Source organism: Stigmatopora argus, chromosome 3 (assembly GCF_051989625.1).
Source record: "Stigmatopora argus isolate UIUO_Sarg chromosome 3, RoL_Sarg_1.0, whole genome shotgun sequence".
Lineage (NCBI taxonomy): Eukaryota > Metazoa > Chordata > Actinopteri > Syngnathiformes > Syngnathidae > Stigmatopora > Stigmatopora argus.
Window position 1 is genome coordinate 1,474,778 of NC_135389.1, and position 16,039 is coordinate 1,490,816.

A 16,039-nucleotide genomic window follows, 5' to 3' on the forward strand; every position below is an offset into this window, starting at 1 on the left:
TCTTTGGAGTTTGCCAATCATCTCCTATAAAACTTTCTTAATCAATCTTTTCCAATATTCAGGCATAAAATTAACATCCAGTTACATTTCTATCCATTCTCTTTCTAATTGTTTACTTTAAAATCTGTAAGAAGATTTGGTCTCAATTGAAACGCTTTCACCTTTTTTATGGAGACAAAAAAACAATATACAAGTTCCTTATGACTTACGGCATTGCTCCTCGAGCGATAATCTTTCCAATCAATATTGGAGTACTTGCCATTACGTCTGATTACGTCAAAAGTTTATCTTACCTGTCCCCTCAAACGTTTCAACTGAGAGAACCTTCTTACAGTGCACCAGGTGGATCTTGCACGGACACTCTTATCCTGGGTTGCTCACGCGTGCTCTCCATGATTCCTGTTAAGAAACACCATCTCCCTTCGCCAACCCAAAATTAATGCGTTTCTTTAAAGTTTTTTATTTTATGCAGACATATGATTAGCCTCATCCTCCTGTTCCAATCGTGTAGTGATTAATGGCATCTGGTACATTCCACCAAATTGGATTTCCATATTTTTCCGGAACTAAATATGGAAACTTTTGTCAATTCAGTCAATGTTTCTATTAACACAATTTGGATGCCATTATCAATATAAATCAATAGTACTTTGGAATTTCATATCAAGCACTGTCTGTGTTTTTCCCAGTGCTCCCAAATTTCGCATAGCAGATTTGTTTCTCCCCTTCAAATTTCACATTTGGAGTACTGCTGCTTTTTCATAAAAAATTTCCTTGGACGAAATATTTTTCCATAATTTGTCGTTGCCATCCGTGAAACGGCTTATTGGCAAATTCCGAAATCGATTCCAATTTGCTAAATCATTTTCCACCTTGATACCTAACCGATTGATCATATCTCGGTGGTCGGCCAATCAAAAACACAAAAAGACAAAACAAAGAACCATTCATGCTCACACTCATTTTTAGACATATTCTCATAGTCCTTCATTCTTACGACTCACGCTAAAGCATATTTCATCTGTTGATGAGCAAAACAATGAATTATCATCCGTGCACTGATGACAAGTCATGATGTTTATTGCATCTCAGCGAAATTATGCCTATCCTAAATTAATTATTTTATCTAAACTTGCCAGCTACAATTTACCTAATAATTTGGATCAATGCCATTTCTGCATTGTCTTCATGTTTGATATCATTAATAATTTGGATGATTCCTAATCCACAAGTCTAAATCGCAAATCCCTCTCTTTTTGCTAAAATAGCTAAATTGCACTTGTTGAATTGCTATTCTGCTCCAAGCTTGTGTTTATTTAATATAAGAACCATTTTTGTAGCTCACTCTTACCCCAATTAAAATGTTGAGAAACTAACCTTCCACTTAGCCATTTCCTAATTATAAATTTCAGTGTCTAATAGAGGACCCATAATTTGTCACTACTATATCCCCATACTGTCAACTATCTCGCTCTCTTCATCTCTCTATCTCTCCCTGTTTGCGCAGAGGGAGGGGGCCTTGGGCTGGGCTGGTGGGGGCTCTCTTTCTCCCCTGGCTCTAGGTGATAAACAGCTATGGGCGACCCCCCTCTTTTTTTTTTTTTTTTCTGTTATCTTTGGGTGAGGGGTGTTCGCATCTGTGAAGGGGGTGCTGGTCGTGACCACTGGACCGAGCCGGCGAGCCCCATGACCAGGAGACAGAGCCAAAGCATTCTTTCAACTGCCAGGGTGTTCGGAGAACCTTCTGAAAACAGTAAAACAACGTACAATTAAAATCATCCATAGGTTAATGGTACAGCCGGAGCGAGTCAATGAATGATTTCCACCGGTGATATACGGACAAGTCCCCCCAGTGGCCGAAGTTTCAGGCTCAAGACGTGACCTATAGATTGTCCCCCATTGTCCACATGTTCATGTTGGTTTTGAACACGGAATAAAGTCACTGTGCGGCCATTCACACATGATGGTTGCTCCATGACACATCAACAAGTCTCTTCCCATCAAATTCTCCGCCCTGGTAATATTGTCCAGGTGACTGGGCCGGCTGCTGTGGGCCGCCATGGTCCGCCAGTGTCTCGTCCTCCTCCGCGCGTAGGCCGCTGTTGCTGTAATGGGCCATACTGCTGTGCTTGGGTTGCCGTGGGAACGGTTGTTGCGGTTGCTGCTGTTGGCTGGGACAATCATGTGCCCGTGTCTCATACCGCCATATATAAAACAGTTGCCTTGCCTTGTTGGCCTTCTCATGAGTACCTTCTTCCCCGGCCACCAGAGAAAACCACGCCCATGACCACAGTGTCCACCACTTAACCGACCAGCTCATGCCGCACCATAGCTTGGAATATCTGGACGGATTGCTCTCTCTTCTCCTGTTTAGAATTTACATAGGTTCTGGAAGACCCTTGACAATAGCTGCTCCTTCGTACCTGCTGTCTCATGTCAAGCGCGCAGCTTTGTCCACCGATCCAGGCCAAAAGCCTCCCCCGCCATGAACTCTCTACCCTCACCAGAGGGGAGGGGGTTAGTGCCACATCTCTAAGAAGGATCATATATCACGCCTCCTCCCTGAGAGCAAAGGGGAAAGGTACCCCCCCCCCCGCCTGCACCAGGCCATGCCTCCAACTCATTCTCTCATTTCACTTTTTCTTTTATTTTTTTTAAAATTATGCCCTAGCTGTGACGTCAGTTCTTTTTTCATTTTTTTTTTCTTTTCTTTTTTCTCAATGTGTTAATCACTTTCTGCATGGCCTTTTTGTCTGCTGCCGTGCTTCCACCGTACCACACTGTGATGCAGTATGCCAGGATGCTCTCCACAGTGGTTCTATGGAAGGTTACCAGAAGCTTGGTGTCCAAGTTGTTCCTCCTGAGTACCCTGAGGAAATTGAGTCGTTTCTGGGCCTTCTTCACTACTGCCGTGGTGTTTGTAGACCAGGAGAGCTTATCCGTGACGTGGACCCCCAGGAATTTAAAGGACTGGACCCTGTCTACACATACTCCATATGAGGAGTGGGGCCAGATCTGTGTTTGCGAAAGTCCAGGATTATTTCTTTAGTTTTCGTGGTGTTCAGTGTGAGATTGTTCACCGAGCACCACATAGACAGTTTGTTGACCATCTCTGTAGGCCGACTCATCCCCTCCTGAGATGAATCCGACCACAGTGGTGTCATCGGCAAATTTGATGATGGAGTTAGACTGGTGGGTTGGTGTACAGTCGTATGTGTACAGGGAGTACAGAAGAGGACTCAGTACACAGCCTTGAGGGGAGCCAGTGCTCAGTGTAATGGAGGAAGAGAGGTGGGGACCAAGTCTAACAGTTTGTGGTCGGTTGGTTAAGAAGTTCTTTATCCAGCAGCAGATGGAAGAGGATAGTCCAAGGTGGGAGAGTTTGTCAGTCAGAATGTCTGGTTTTATAGTCTTGAAGGCTGAGCTATAGTCAATGAAAAGCATCCTCACGTAATTCCCATGGTGTTCCAGGTGGCTCAATGCTGTGTGTAGAGCAATGGCGATAGCATCCTCAGTGGACCTATTTGCTCAATAAGTAAATTGGTGAGGGTCAACTGAGGGAGGGATTGTATTCCTGATATGGCGGGCTACCAACTTTTCAAAGCACTTCAGGATCACAGGCGTGAGTGCAACAGGCCTATAATCATTCAGGCTGTCAATGGTTGGATTTTTGGGGACAGGGATAATGGTGGCAGATTTCAGGCAGGATGGAATGATGGATTGTTGCAGGGAACAATTGAATTTTTTTGTGAAAACTCCAGCCAGCTGGTCAGCACAGGCTTTGAGCACCTTCCCAGGTACTCCGTCAGGGCCAGCAGCCTTCCTGGTGTTCACAGACTGCATTACCAGTCTCACTTCCTGTTCCTGAAACTTCAGTGTATTGCTGCAGGGTGGTGGTGTGAGTGTTGAGACTGGGTCTGATTTGTCAGTCTCAAAGCTGGCAAAGAAACGGTTCAGTTCCTCCGCTAGCGAGGCATCTGCGTTAACAGACATATTAATGTTATTGTAATTGGTAATATGTCGTATTCCCTGCCACATCTTCTTTGGGTTATTTTCTGTGAAGTGCTCCTCAATTTTCTTTGTATATGTGTTGGGTTTAAACACGAGACATTTGTATCACCAATCTGAAAGAAGTAAGAACACAAAGAATTGAGGTTATTTTATTTAAAAAAGAGAGGCTCTCGGGACTGCTCGCGTCTCAGGCCTTCGACACACTGAAGAAATCTCCTCCTGCCAAGTCTCTTATTGTGTTTTGGGAGTGTCCAAGTTACAGGAAGTTTCAAGCTGATCAAAGGAGAGATAGTTCTCTCCCATTTACAAAAGGTTCTTTGATCATGACCATATGGTCTTTTAAGATAACATCTTTATAGTCTCTTTCCCGATATCCTGCAATCCTCACACAATAGTTCAAACAGACGTCGGCCCCCCTGGGTAGTTCCTCTTTGTTGAATAAGGTGAAACTCCCCAGAGTTCGAGACATCCCTAATTCTATTAACTAACATTTCGACAGTCATACCAGAATCAGGATAACTTATTTACAATAATTCCAACATAACCCTCCTGTTTATCCGGATTCTGCTATAAAATATCATCACCCATAACCTCTTCTTTTCAGATTTTCACATTACAGGATCACAAAAATAACAAAAACGTTACACTCAAAAGTCAATGCCATAGTCTTTAGCATCTGGGAACATGTCAGGCAGTCCCATGAACTGCATTTCCTCATCATCCTCAGATCCGTCGTCGTCATCATCATCATCGTCCCGTGGTTCGCCTCCAGATGTCAATAAGGCATACATTTCTGATTTGACTGGTTCTATGGCATTTGTTATTAATCTTTGACATAACGCACGAATACAGGGAATGCAACAACATCCACAAGTTGTGAGAATGGCAGCATAAACAGCGATTGACATTAAAACTGATACAATCAACTGTTTGTATCTGCCAAACATGCTACCAAATTCGCCCCACATTGAGGTGTCGATTCCAGAATGTTCTTTCATCTTGCTGTTGAGGGAAAACTCCCGTCAGCTGCTGTGTTGTTCAGGGTGAACGTGCAGCATTGGTCGCCAAAGATGGAGCACACGCCACCTTTCTCTGCCAGGAGCATGTCAACAGCAATTCTGTTCTGGAAGGCCATCAAGGAGGTCGCCGACAACTGTTCATGGATGGCTGCAAACCCTTCTTCCGTCCTGTTCTGGAGTCATGCAATTTGGTCAGCGAGCTTATACTCATCTGGTACACCGTGGGGAACCCCGATGTTGTTGATGTAGGTTGGGTCCCCATCGCCCCATCCAAGAGCGGACCGCTTGGCTCTGCCTTTCCAGTGCTGAGGCAGGATGTTTCCTGCACTTGTTTTCCAACTCGAGTCTCTGTGGGCGGGGCGTTCAGACACGCCCAGGCTGTCACTGACAATCCAGTCACTGTGATGTGGCTGACAACAGCTCTCACTGTGGCTTCTGTATAGAGGTGCAAAGTCTATGGGAGGTCAGGGTTAAGTGAGGGGTGCTCGTGGCTGGTGAGTAGACGTCAGATGAGTTTCTTCACGGACAAGGGTTTTGACACCGTCCGACTTACAGTCTACTCAGAGTCACCTGTATCTCGAACTACCTTGACCTGAGGTTGGTGAATCGACTTTGACTTTTCAGCGATCTTTGCTGCTGTGGAGGTTGGTAAGTTGGGCCACGAATGGGTCTTCCCATCGTGGAGAGAACCAGGACTTCATTTTTATGACTCTGATCAGGATCCAGTCACCTGGCTACACCACCTCCTGCAAGATAGACAAAAAGATCACGGCAGCTTACATGTTCTTTGGATAAGTTTCTCTCCTTCCTTAGTCTCTCGTCATGGGTCATCTTCCCATAAAGGAAGTTGGAATGGCCTTCCAATAACTCTCAAAAAGTGTTAATCTCAAGCTAGTTCTACCAGTTGTTTTGCCATGTTTTGCACTATGCTGTTTGAAAAATGAGCTCCATTGTCACTCCAGATCATTCTGGAGATCCCATGTTCTTTACAGATCAATAAAATAACAAATTAAACAGTTCCTTCAAAAATTTTAAAATAGGTATTTATACCTTGTTCATCATACCTCCCCCCTGTTGAGACATTTTATGGCTCAATTATGGAATACATTTTTGGTAGGCACGGTAGGCCTTTAGCTTTGTACAGTTCGTCTGCACTATAGTTTGTGAAAATTTAAATGCCTTATTAGTCAAAATTAAACATGCTAGCTGATATTCTATTTTGAACACTGCTTCCTTATTAAGATCAAGAACTATATTTGTTTTTTCCTCTTTCCTACAATTACACAAATTAACTAATCATACTAAAAATAGGAAAAATACAAAAAGCAAACCAGTCTGCTTTCTCCTCAGGAAAACAGCTTTCCCGTTCTCTGTAACAGTTTAGATTCACATCAATTAATATCCAAAACAAAATGCACACATTTATAATTCTAAATAGAATTGAACCCAGTAAAATGTAACCACCCCTTGTTTGTCAGGGTCAATATTTCTAGCATAATTGTATCCTTTAGAGCAATTAAAACCCATTACTTTTAAAATGCATACTAATCCAGTCCCAATTCATTTAACAATGTGTATTGCGTTGCATATTAACCTCAGTGTTTTGAAATTCAAAATATCCCAAACTAGTAGTCTTATTATCAAATGTAACATTCCATTGTCTTCGGAGTTTGCCAATCATCTCCTATAAAACTTTCTTAATCAATATTTTCTCAATAGTCAGGCATAAAATTAAATTCTAGTTACATTTCTATCCATTGTAGTTTCTCTTTTCTCTCTAATTGTTTACTTTAAAAAATATGTAAGAAGATCTAGTCTCAATTGTTTACTTTAACTGTAAGAAGGTTTGGTCTCAATTGAAACGCTTTCATTTTTTTATGGAGACAATAAAACCAATATAAAAAGTTCCTCATGGCTTACAGCATTGCTCCCCGAGCAATAATCTTTCCAATCAATATTGGAGTGCTTGCCATTTTATCTGATTACGTCAAAAAGTTTATCTTACCTGTCTCCTCATACGTTTCAACTGAGAGAACCTTCTTACAGTGCACAAAATGGATCCGCTATTTTCATGTCTGCGGTCTGTCAGGAACACCTTGCACTCTCATCCTGGGTTGCTCTCCATATTTCCTTTTGAGAAATGCAATCTCCCTCTGCCAACCCAAAATTAATGCGTTTCTTTAAAGTTTTTTCTTTTATGCAGACATATGATTAGCCTCATCCTCCAGTTCCAATCGTGTAGTTAATAATGGCGTTTGGTACATTCCACTAAATTGGATTTCCATATTTTTCCGGAATGAAATATGGAAACTTTTGTCAATTCAGTCAATTATTCTGTTAACAATTTGGATGCCATTATCACAATAAATCAATAGTACTTTGGAATTTCGTTTCAAGCACTGTCTTTTTCCTCAGTGCTCCTAAATTTTGCATAGCAGATTTGTTTCTCCACTTCAAATTTCACGTTTGGAGTACTGCTGCTTTTACCATTAAAATTTCATTTGACTAAACAATTTTCCATAATTTTCATCAAAAGTTGATTTCAAATTTCTAAATCATTTTCCACCTTGATATCTGATTGATTATATCTTGGTGGTCGGCCAATTAGAAACACAAAAAGACAAACAAACAACCATTCATGCTTACACTCATTTTCAGACATCAGTGGTCTGCAATTTTTACTAGTGGACAGCGCCATCCCCAGTCTGGGGCTTCTTGGCAGCTAACCACCTTTTTGCTATGCTATCCGCCTAATCATTCTCAAAAGAAATAGGTTAATGTTGTTTGGTTGACATCAACTGTTTGATGCTAATGCAATTAATATTCTAATAGTCATTAATATGAACCACGCTAAAGCATATTCCATCTGCTGATGGGCAAAACAATGAAATACCCTCCGTGCACTGACGGTATTCCATGATGTTTATTCCATCTCAGTGAAATCATGCCTATCCTAAATTAATTATTCTATCTAAATTTACCTAATAATTTGGATAAATGCCATTTCTGCATTGTTTTCATGTTTGATATCATTAATAATTTGGATGATTCTTAATACTTAAGTCTAAATCGCAAATCACTCATATTTCTAAAACAAATAGTTAAAGCTCTGGCTTAATTCCTATCCGCTCTAAGAAGGCGGTTTTATTTGAAATAAGAGCCATTTTCTGTGCTCCCGATTACCTCAATTACAATTTAGGGAAAATAACCTTTCACTATGCATTTCCTAATATAAATTTTAGTGTTTAATAAAAGACCCATAATTTTTCACCAATATATCATAACACTATCAACTATCTCTCTTTCTCTACATCTCTCTGTCTCTCTCTCTCTCTACATTTCTCTATCTTTCTCTAAAACTCTGTCAACTTTCTCTGTCTACATTTCTCTGTCTCTTTCTCTTTGTTCTATCTATCCCCCCTGTCGTGCTCCCTGCTTACATGTGGAGCCTCGTACGAGGAGCGGGCTGAACAGGGGCCACTGTTTCTTAACAGGCCTAATATATACATATTTATATCTTATCTTATTTATCCGCCTAAGTATATTTCTTAGTCGTTTTTAGTCTTATATTGCGCAACAATCGAGATTTATGAACGCGTCACAGCGTACTTATATCTTATTTATCTATTCATATGAAGATTACTTGCATGCGTTTATAGTTTTATTCTATTTTTTTATATCGAGCTCTTTCAGTATCTTGGCACTGTATAACAATATCTTTCTCACTTTTACACTTTCATTCCTTTTAGTTCGCTTCTTATTCAATACACCCTGGACTTCGCTTTCCTTTACAGAGTTTAATTAGTCTTTTTCAACTAAGGGGGTCTGCCACGCCTGCGAAAGTTTGTTGTTTGAATTTTACCTGATAGTGCCTAGGATTCTCAGGGTTTTTATTTCCTTTTTTTTACTTCGTTCTCTATTTTACTTCGTTCTCATTCATTCCTTTTTTAAATAAAATTTACTCACGATTCTCTGCGTCCTTGGTATCCCTTCAACCTTTGGACCCCAGCCCGTAAGGAAGAAACAGTCCTGGAAAAGGATCTTTATGCTGTGGCCACAGACTTTTCTGGATCTTGCTCACCCGCTGGGATCGTTAGGTATCTTGGAATCCGGCTCGAAGGACCAATTAAATGTTGGGTTTAAACACCAGACATTTGTATCACCAATCTGAAAGAAGTAAGAACACAAATAATTGAGGTTATTTCATTTAAAAAAGAGAGGATCTCGGGACTGCTCGCGTCTCAGTCCTTCGACACACTGAAGAAATCTCCTCCTGCCAAGTCTCTTATTGTGTTTTGGGAGTGTCCAAGTTACAGGAAGTTTCAAGCTGATCAAAGGAGAGATAGTTCTCTCCCAGTTACAAAAGGTTCTTTGATCATGACCATATGCTCTTTTAAGATAACATCTTTATAGTCTCTTTCCCGATATCCTGCAATCCTCACACAATAGTTCAAAAAGACGTCGGCCCCCCTGGGTAGTTACTCTTTGTTGAATAAGGTGAAACTCCCCAGAGTTCGAGACATCCCTAATTCTATTAACTAACATTTCGACAGTCATACCAGAATCAGGATAACTTATTTACAATAATTCCAACAATATGCTGCCTTGGCCTTTTTAATGCCTCTTCTCAGCTCTGCTCTGGCAGCGCTGTATTGTATCTTGTCCCCTGATTTGAAGGCGGTGTTACGACATTTGATGAGTGGCTGTGTCTCCTTGGTCATCCAGGGTTTTTGGTTAGAACCAAAGGTAGAACAGTCTTTAAACACGCTTTGTTGAAGTCACCAGCGACAATAAAGACTCCATCGGGGTGGTCAAGCTGCTGTTTGTTTACAGCCGTTAGCAGGAGATTTAGTGCCGTGGTAACGTTCGCATCCGAATGTATGTAGATCGCCGTTACTATGACGACCATTAGCTCTCTCAGTAAATAATAGGGCCTACATCGTATTCCCAATAACAAAATGATATACGAACAAGGTGATTTTCAACTAGAAATACGTAAGACTTTTGACGTCATGACTTTAGAGTTGGTTGAATACAAATTCAATTAAGTCTCTTGTAAGCTTCATCTAAGTTGAAAGTCCTAAAATTGACTGCAGATGATTCAAAACATACAAAAAATATTTATATCTTTAATTCTACTCCTCTGCTGTTTGCCTTAACATTTTTTTGCTCTCCCCCAGGTCAAGGTATGGTGATATGCTCTATGATCAGGATAGGGTGAGTGAACACTTAATGACAGGAAACACTTTGATATCCAAATTACTGTTCCAAAATACAGTGGGGCAAATAAGTATTTAGTCAATTAATTGTGCATGTTCTCCTACTTGAAAAGATTAGAGAGGCCTGTACTTGTCAACATGGGTAAACCACAACCAGGAGAGACCGAATTTGAAAAAGAAAAAACAGAAACTCACATTGCTTGATTTTTAAATAATTTATTTCCAAATTAGAGTGCAAAATAAGTATTTGGTCACCTACAAACAAGCAAGATTTCTGTCTGTCAAAGAGGTCTCTCTACTGACGAGGTCTAACGAGGTCTCCACTCGTTACCTATATTAATAGCATCTGTTTTAACTCATCGGTATGAACTGTCAAAGGACACCAGAGAAAAAAATGTAGACCTGCACCAGGCTGGGAAGACTGAATCTGCAATAGGTAAAACGCTTGGTGTAAAGAAATCAACTGTGGGAGCAATTATTAGAAAATTGAAGACATACAAGACCACTGGTAATCTCCCTTGATCTGGGGCTCCATGCAAGATCTCACTCAGTGACGTCAAAATAATAACAAGAACGGTGAGCAAAAATCCCAGAACCACACAGGTGGACCTAGTGAATGACCTAAGAGAGCTGGGACCACAGTAACAAAGGCTACTATCAGTAACACAATGCGCCGCCGGGGACTCAAATCCTGCACTGCCAGATGTTGACCCCCTGCTGAAACCATTACACATTCAGGCCCGTCTGCGGTTCGCTAGAGAGCATTTGGATGATCCAGGACTGGGAGAATGTGTTATGGTCAGATGTAACCAAAATAGAACTTTTTGGTAGAAACACAGGTTGTCGTGTTTAGATTGGATTGGATTGGATAACTTTATTCATCCCGTATTCGGGAAATTTTCGGGAAATTTTGTTGTCACAGTGGCAAGAGAGTGAGGATGCAGGAAGAGGAAAGGCATTTTAGACATAAATAGATGGGTAAAAATAAGTTAATAAATAAATACCTGAATAAATATATAAATAAATAAGCGTGTTGCTTAGCACATATATACATACATACACATAAATATACATGCATGCATACGGTAGGTCTCAACACTCAGCCATTTTTTTTGTTAAAGAGCCTGACAGCTGATGGGAGGAAGGATCTGCGGAAGCGCTCCTTCCTGCAATGAGGGTGCCGCAGTCTATTGCTAAAGGAGCTTCAGAGGGACTCCACAGACTCATGCAGGGGGTGGGAGGTGCTGTCCATGATGGACATCATCCTGGTCAGCATTCGCCGCTCTCCCACTTCCTCCACAGAGTCCAGAGGACAGCCCAGAACAGAGCTGGCCCTCCTGACCAGCTTATTCAGCCTGTTCCTGTCCCTCTCCGTGCTCCCGCATCCCCAACAGATCACTGCATAAAACACCGTTGATGCCACCACAGTGTCGTAGAAAGTCCTCAGCAGTGTCCTGCACACTCCTCAGTAGGTAGAGGCGGCTCTGGCCCCTTTTGTACAGGGCATCTATGTTTGTGGGCCAGTCTAGTTTGTTGTTGAAGTGAACATCCAGGTACTTAAAATTTTCCACGATTTCAATGTCTGTACCCTTGATGTTCACCTGAGTGGTCTGTTGAGGATTCCTCCGAAAATCGATGACCATTTCCTTTGTCTTACTGGTGTTGATGTAGAGGTGGTTTTGCCTACACCAGTCAACAAAGGCTGTGATGAAATATGATGAAAGAATACTGAATTGCTTCTGAAGAACACCATACCCACTGTTAAGCATGGGGGTGGAAACATCATGCTTTGGGGCTGTTTTTCTGCAAAGGCACCAGGACGACTGATCTGTGTAAAGCAGGGGTCTCAAACTCAATTTACCTGGGGGCCGCTAGAGGCCGAGTCTGGGTGAGACTGGGCCGCATCAGGATTTCCACAAGAAAAGCACTGATAAAACATTCCAACGTTATCAAATATCTTTATTTTTTAACAAAAAATAATGAATTAAATAAATTAACTTAAAGATGAATAAAAAAATCAATCAATCAGTAATACAAAAATAAAATAATAATGAGATATATACACTGGCTGCCTAAGTAGAGAAAATGAATTATTTTTATTCAGTTTCAAATGTCTGTATTAACAGCTCTTTAACCTTTAACTTTCTGAACTTGAATGGAACATTGAACATGAAATATTCTGAACACGGCTTCTCTTGCCTACTCCTTGCTGCTAGAGACCTGGCAGCGCTTCTTCTCACATAGCTGAGTCACATTTGGCTTGAGGGAGGAAGCAGTGGAAACCCTCAGTAGAGCTTGAAGATGCTCATCAGTAAGTCTGGACCTGTACTTGGACTTATTGAAGTTCGAGGTGGAGAAGAGCTTCTCACACAAGTATGTGCTCCCAAAAAGGCTCATGGTCCGCTTGAACATTCGGGAAAGTTCAGGGAAGCTGGGGGTCAACTCTCTCAAAATTTGCCCAAGCTTGTCTGCTTCTCCACTCACCACCCTGAACTTATTTTTGAGTGCAGAGTTGCACTGCAGGTCAATGAGCTCCATTTGAAGATCAGGAGGGGCATCTTGCACATCAAAGGAGAAGGGGTCCGCAAAAATTTGAAATGTGGCTGCAGATTTGCAGACTTCAAGACACACAGTCTTGAAGTCTGCAAATCTGTGATCAAATTCCTCCTGTAGCTTCAAAAAGGCCTCAACATACTTCTCACCACTGAATGGTGTGCCTGCATCCACGAGAGCCTTGCATGCTGGGAAATGGCAAAGGTTTGTCTGAGAGAGCTGGGCTTTCCATAACACAAGTTTAGTGCAGAATATAGGCATAGGCAGCACTGACAAGTTGCCCCTGCCCTTGTAGCTTCTTGTTCAGTACATTAAGCTCATGTGTGATATCAACAAGAAAAGCCAAGTCCAGGAGCCATTTGGGATCACTTAGCACAGGAACAGCAACCCCGTCTATCTCCATGAAGTCTTTTACTTCTGCTCTCAACTCAAAAAATCTCTTCAACACGTTTCCCCTGCTGAGCCAACGTACCTCAGTGAAGTAGAGCACATCCCCATATTCTGACTCCATTTCCTCTAAAATAGCACGGAACCTTCTGTGCTTTAAGCCCCTGGATCTGATTTGGTTGATGCATTTCACAACGACAGACATCACATTGTCAAACTTCAGGCATCTGCTGCAAAGGGCCTGCTGATGTATAATGCAGTGCAGAGCTATGGTCTCCTCCACACCCTCCTCTTCCAGTTTTTTTTGAACAAGTGCTACCAGTCCATTCTTCCTCCCTGTCATCGATGGGGCTCCATCGGTTGTTATTCCAACAAAGCTCTTCCATGGCAAACCGGCATTCTTAATGGCATCACACAGCTGGTGAAATATTTCCTTAGCGGTGGTCTGGCCATGCATTGGAATTACTGTGAGCAACTCCTCCATTACTTTAAAATTGTCATCAACACCACGGACATATATTGCGAGCTGGGCATTGTCTGTGGTCTCATCAAGAGGCACTGAATATACACTGAAACATTGTGCTTTCTCACACAGTTGATCATAAATGTCACTTGACAGGTGAGAAATGCGCTCTGCCACGGTGTTGGCAGAAAGGCTGATGTGGTTGAACAGACTTTTCTTTTCTGGACAGACAATATGTGCAGCCTGTAATATGCACTTTTTGATAAATTCACCTTCTGTAAATGGCTTTCCTGCTTTAGCAATCAACTCACAAACGGCGTAGCTAGCTTCGACTGCTGCATTACTGTCTTTGGTAGCCTTCTTGAAGAAATCCTGTTGCCTCAGAAGACATGTTTTAAGACTGGCAACCTGGTTGGCTCTCTCATCTCCCTGGTATTTTTCGTACTCCTCAGCATGTCTCGTAGTATAATGACGTTTCAAATTGTATTCCTGTTATGATCGGGGGGTGGAAGACCCCAAAGCAGGCGAGGGCTGTGAGTCTGGTTCTCGAATCTTTATTAGAATGATCCAAGTGGAAGGCCAGGCACCTGAGGGGATGGCGTCGGCGCGTCGTTAGTCGTATCCGTGGTCGTCGTCGTGGAGGCCGAGGGTAGTCGGAATCCTCACTGTGAGCAGATCAGACGATCCCGCAGCGTGGTCCTGTTCCAGGTGGCCTTAAATACTCCTCACTGGCTAATGACTCACACCTGGCAGCCCTGGCAGCCCTGGCAGCCCTCGAGTCATTAGAGGCGGGCGCAACCAGCAACCAATCTCGTCTGGGGCCTGACAGTACCTCCCCCCCTACGCGGGCCACCTGGCCCGCGACGAAGGGCCCCCGGGTGTTCCCGGTGGAAGTCCCTGATGAGGTCCCCGGCGAGGATGTGGCGGGCAGGAACCCAGCTGCGCTCCTCAGGACCGTACCCCTTCCAGTCCACCAGGTAGTGCAGGCCGCGACCCCGGCGGCGGACGTCCAAAAGGCGTTCTACCAGAAACGCCGGGCCCCCCTCGATCATCAGCGGAGGGGGTGGGGGAGGGTTAGGGGGGGACAGAGGACTTGTCTTGACCGGCTTGATCTGGGAAACGTGGAAGGTGGTTTGGATGCGGAGGGGGGGTGGGCGCTTGAGGCGCACGGCACATGGGTTTATTATCCGTTCGATCTTGTAGGGGCCGATGAAGCGGGGAGACAGCTTCCGGGACTTGGTCTTTAAGGGGAGATCACGGGTGGACAGCCAAACCTCTTGACCCACGACGTAGGCTGGTGCGGGGGCACGGTGGCGGTTGGCCTGCCCTTGGGCACGGTCGGAAGCAAGCTGAAGCGCGGCCCGGGCCCTCTCCCAGATACGGCCACATCTGGTTATGTGGGCCTGGACGGAGGGCACGGCAATCTCCGCCTCCAGGGAAGGGAATGCGGGGGGTTGGTAGCCTAGGGAGCACTCGAAAGGGGATAGGTTGGAGGAGGCGTTAGGGTGGGAATTGTGGGCATATTCTATCCAGGGCAGATGTTCTCTCCAAGTGGTCGGGTCGGCATGGGTGGCGCAGCGAATTGCTGCCTCCAACTGCTGATTCGTGCGCTCACACTGACCGTTAGACTGTGGATGATATCCCGAGGAGAGGCTTGCGGTGATCTTCAGGGCTGAACAGAAGGCAGACCAGACATGTGAAGTGAACTGTGGACCCCGGTCGGAAACGATGTCGGCCGGAATTCCATGCAGGCGGAAAACATGCTGCGTGAGGAGGTTGGCTGTCTCCTGGGCTGAGGGTAGTTTTCGGAGGGCGATGAAGTGGGCCGCCTTGGAAAAACGGTCGACTATGGTGAGTGTGGTGGTGTTACCCTGGGACTTGGGAAGGCCCGTAACGAAGTCGACCGCAATATGAGACCAGGGACGACTAGGAATCTGGAGTGGGAGGAGTAGACCGGAGCTTGGCTTGGTGGAGGACTTGTTGCGTGCACACACCTGGCAGGCAGATACGAAAGACTGCGTATCTGCCCTTAATGTCGGCCACCAAAAGCGTTGGCGCAATACCGCCTGTGTGCGGGCAACCCCTGGGTGGCAGGTCAGGCGGGAGGTGTGGGCCCATTCAAGTACCTTGGACCGCATTGAAGTCGGAACATACAGGACCCTCTGCGTACCTCTTCTTGGGTCTGGCTCCAGCTCTTGGGCCCTCACTACCTCGGCTTCCAGCCCCGTCCTCATGCTAGCCACCCTGCAGGAGGGAGGTAGGATCGTTGGGGGCTCCTCCTCCGAATCCGGGGACTGAAAAACACGGGATAGCGCATCCGACTTCCCATTCCTGGAACCTGGGATATAGTTAAGTGTGAAATTAAATCTACTGAAAAACATGGTCCA

At 43.9% G+C, this 16,039-nt stretch overlaps 1 protein-coding gene and 1 long non-coding RNA gene across 2 annotated transcripts in view; one reads left to right on the plus strand and one right to left on the minus strand.

The window, feature by feature from the left end:
- prmt7 (protein arginine methyltransferase 7) overlaps positions 1-16,039 on the plus strand; it is a 119,010-nt gene that overhangs the window by 7,208 nt on the left and 95,763 nt on the right. Inside the window, exon 2 of the mRNA XM_077596913.1 lies at positions 10,211-10,247. Within this exon, the coding sequence (XP_077453039.1) occupies positions 10,211-10,247 (37 nt within the window). The remainder of the gene's footprint in view (positions 1-10,210; positions 10,248-16,039) is intronic.
- Positions 4,145-16,039, minus strand: part of LOC144071643 (uncharacterized) — a 31,837-nt gene continuing 19,942 nt past the window's right edge. Inside the window, exon 2 of the long non-coding RNA XR_013299688.1 lies at positions 4,145-9,197. This is a non-coding gene — a long non-coding RNA (uncharacterized LOC144071643). The remainder of the gene's footprint in view (positions 9,198-16,039) is intronic.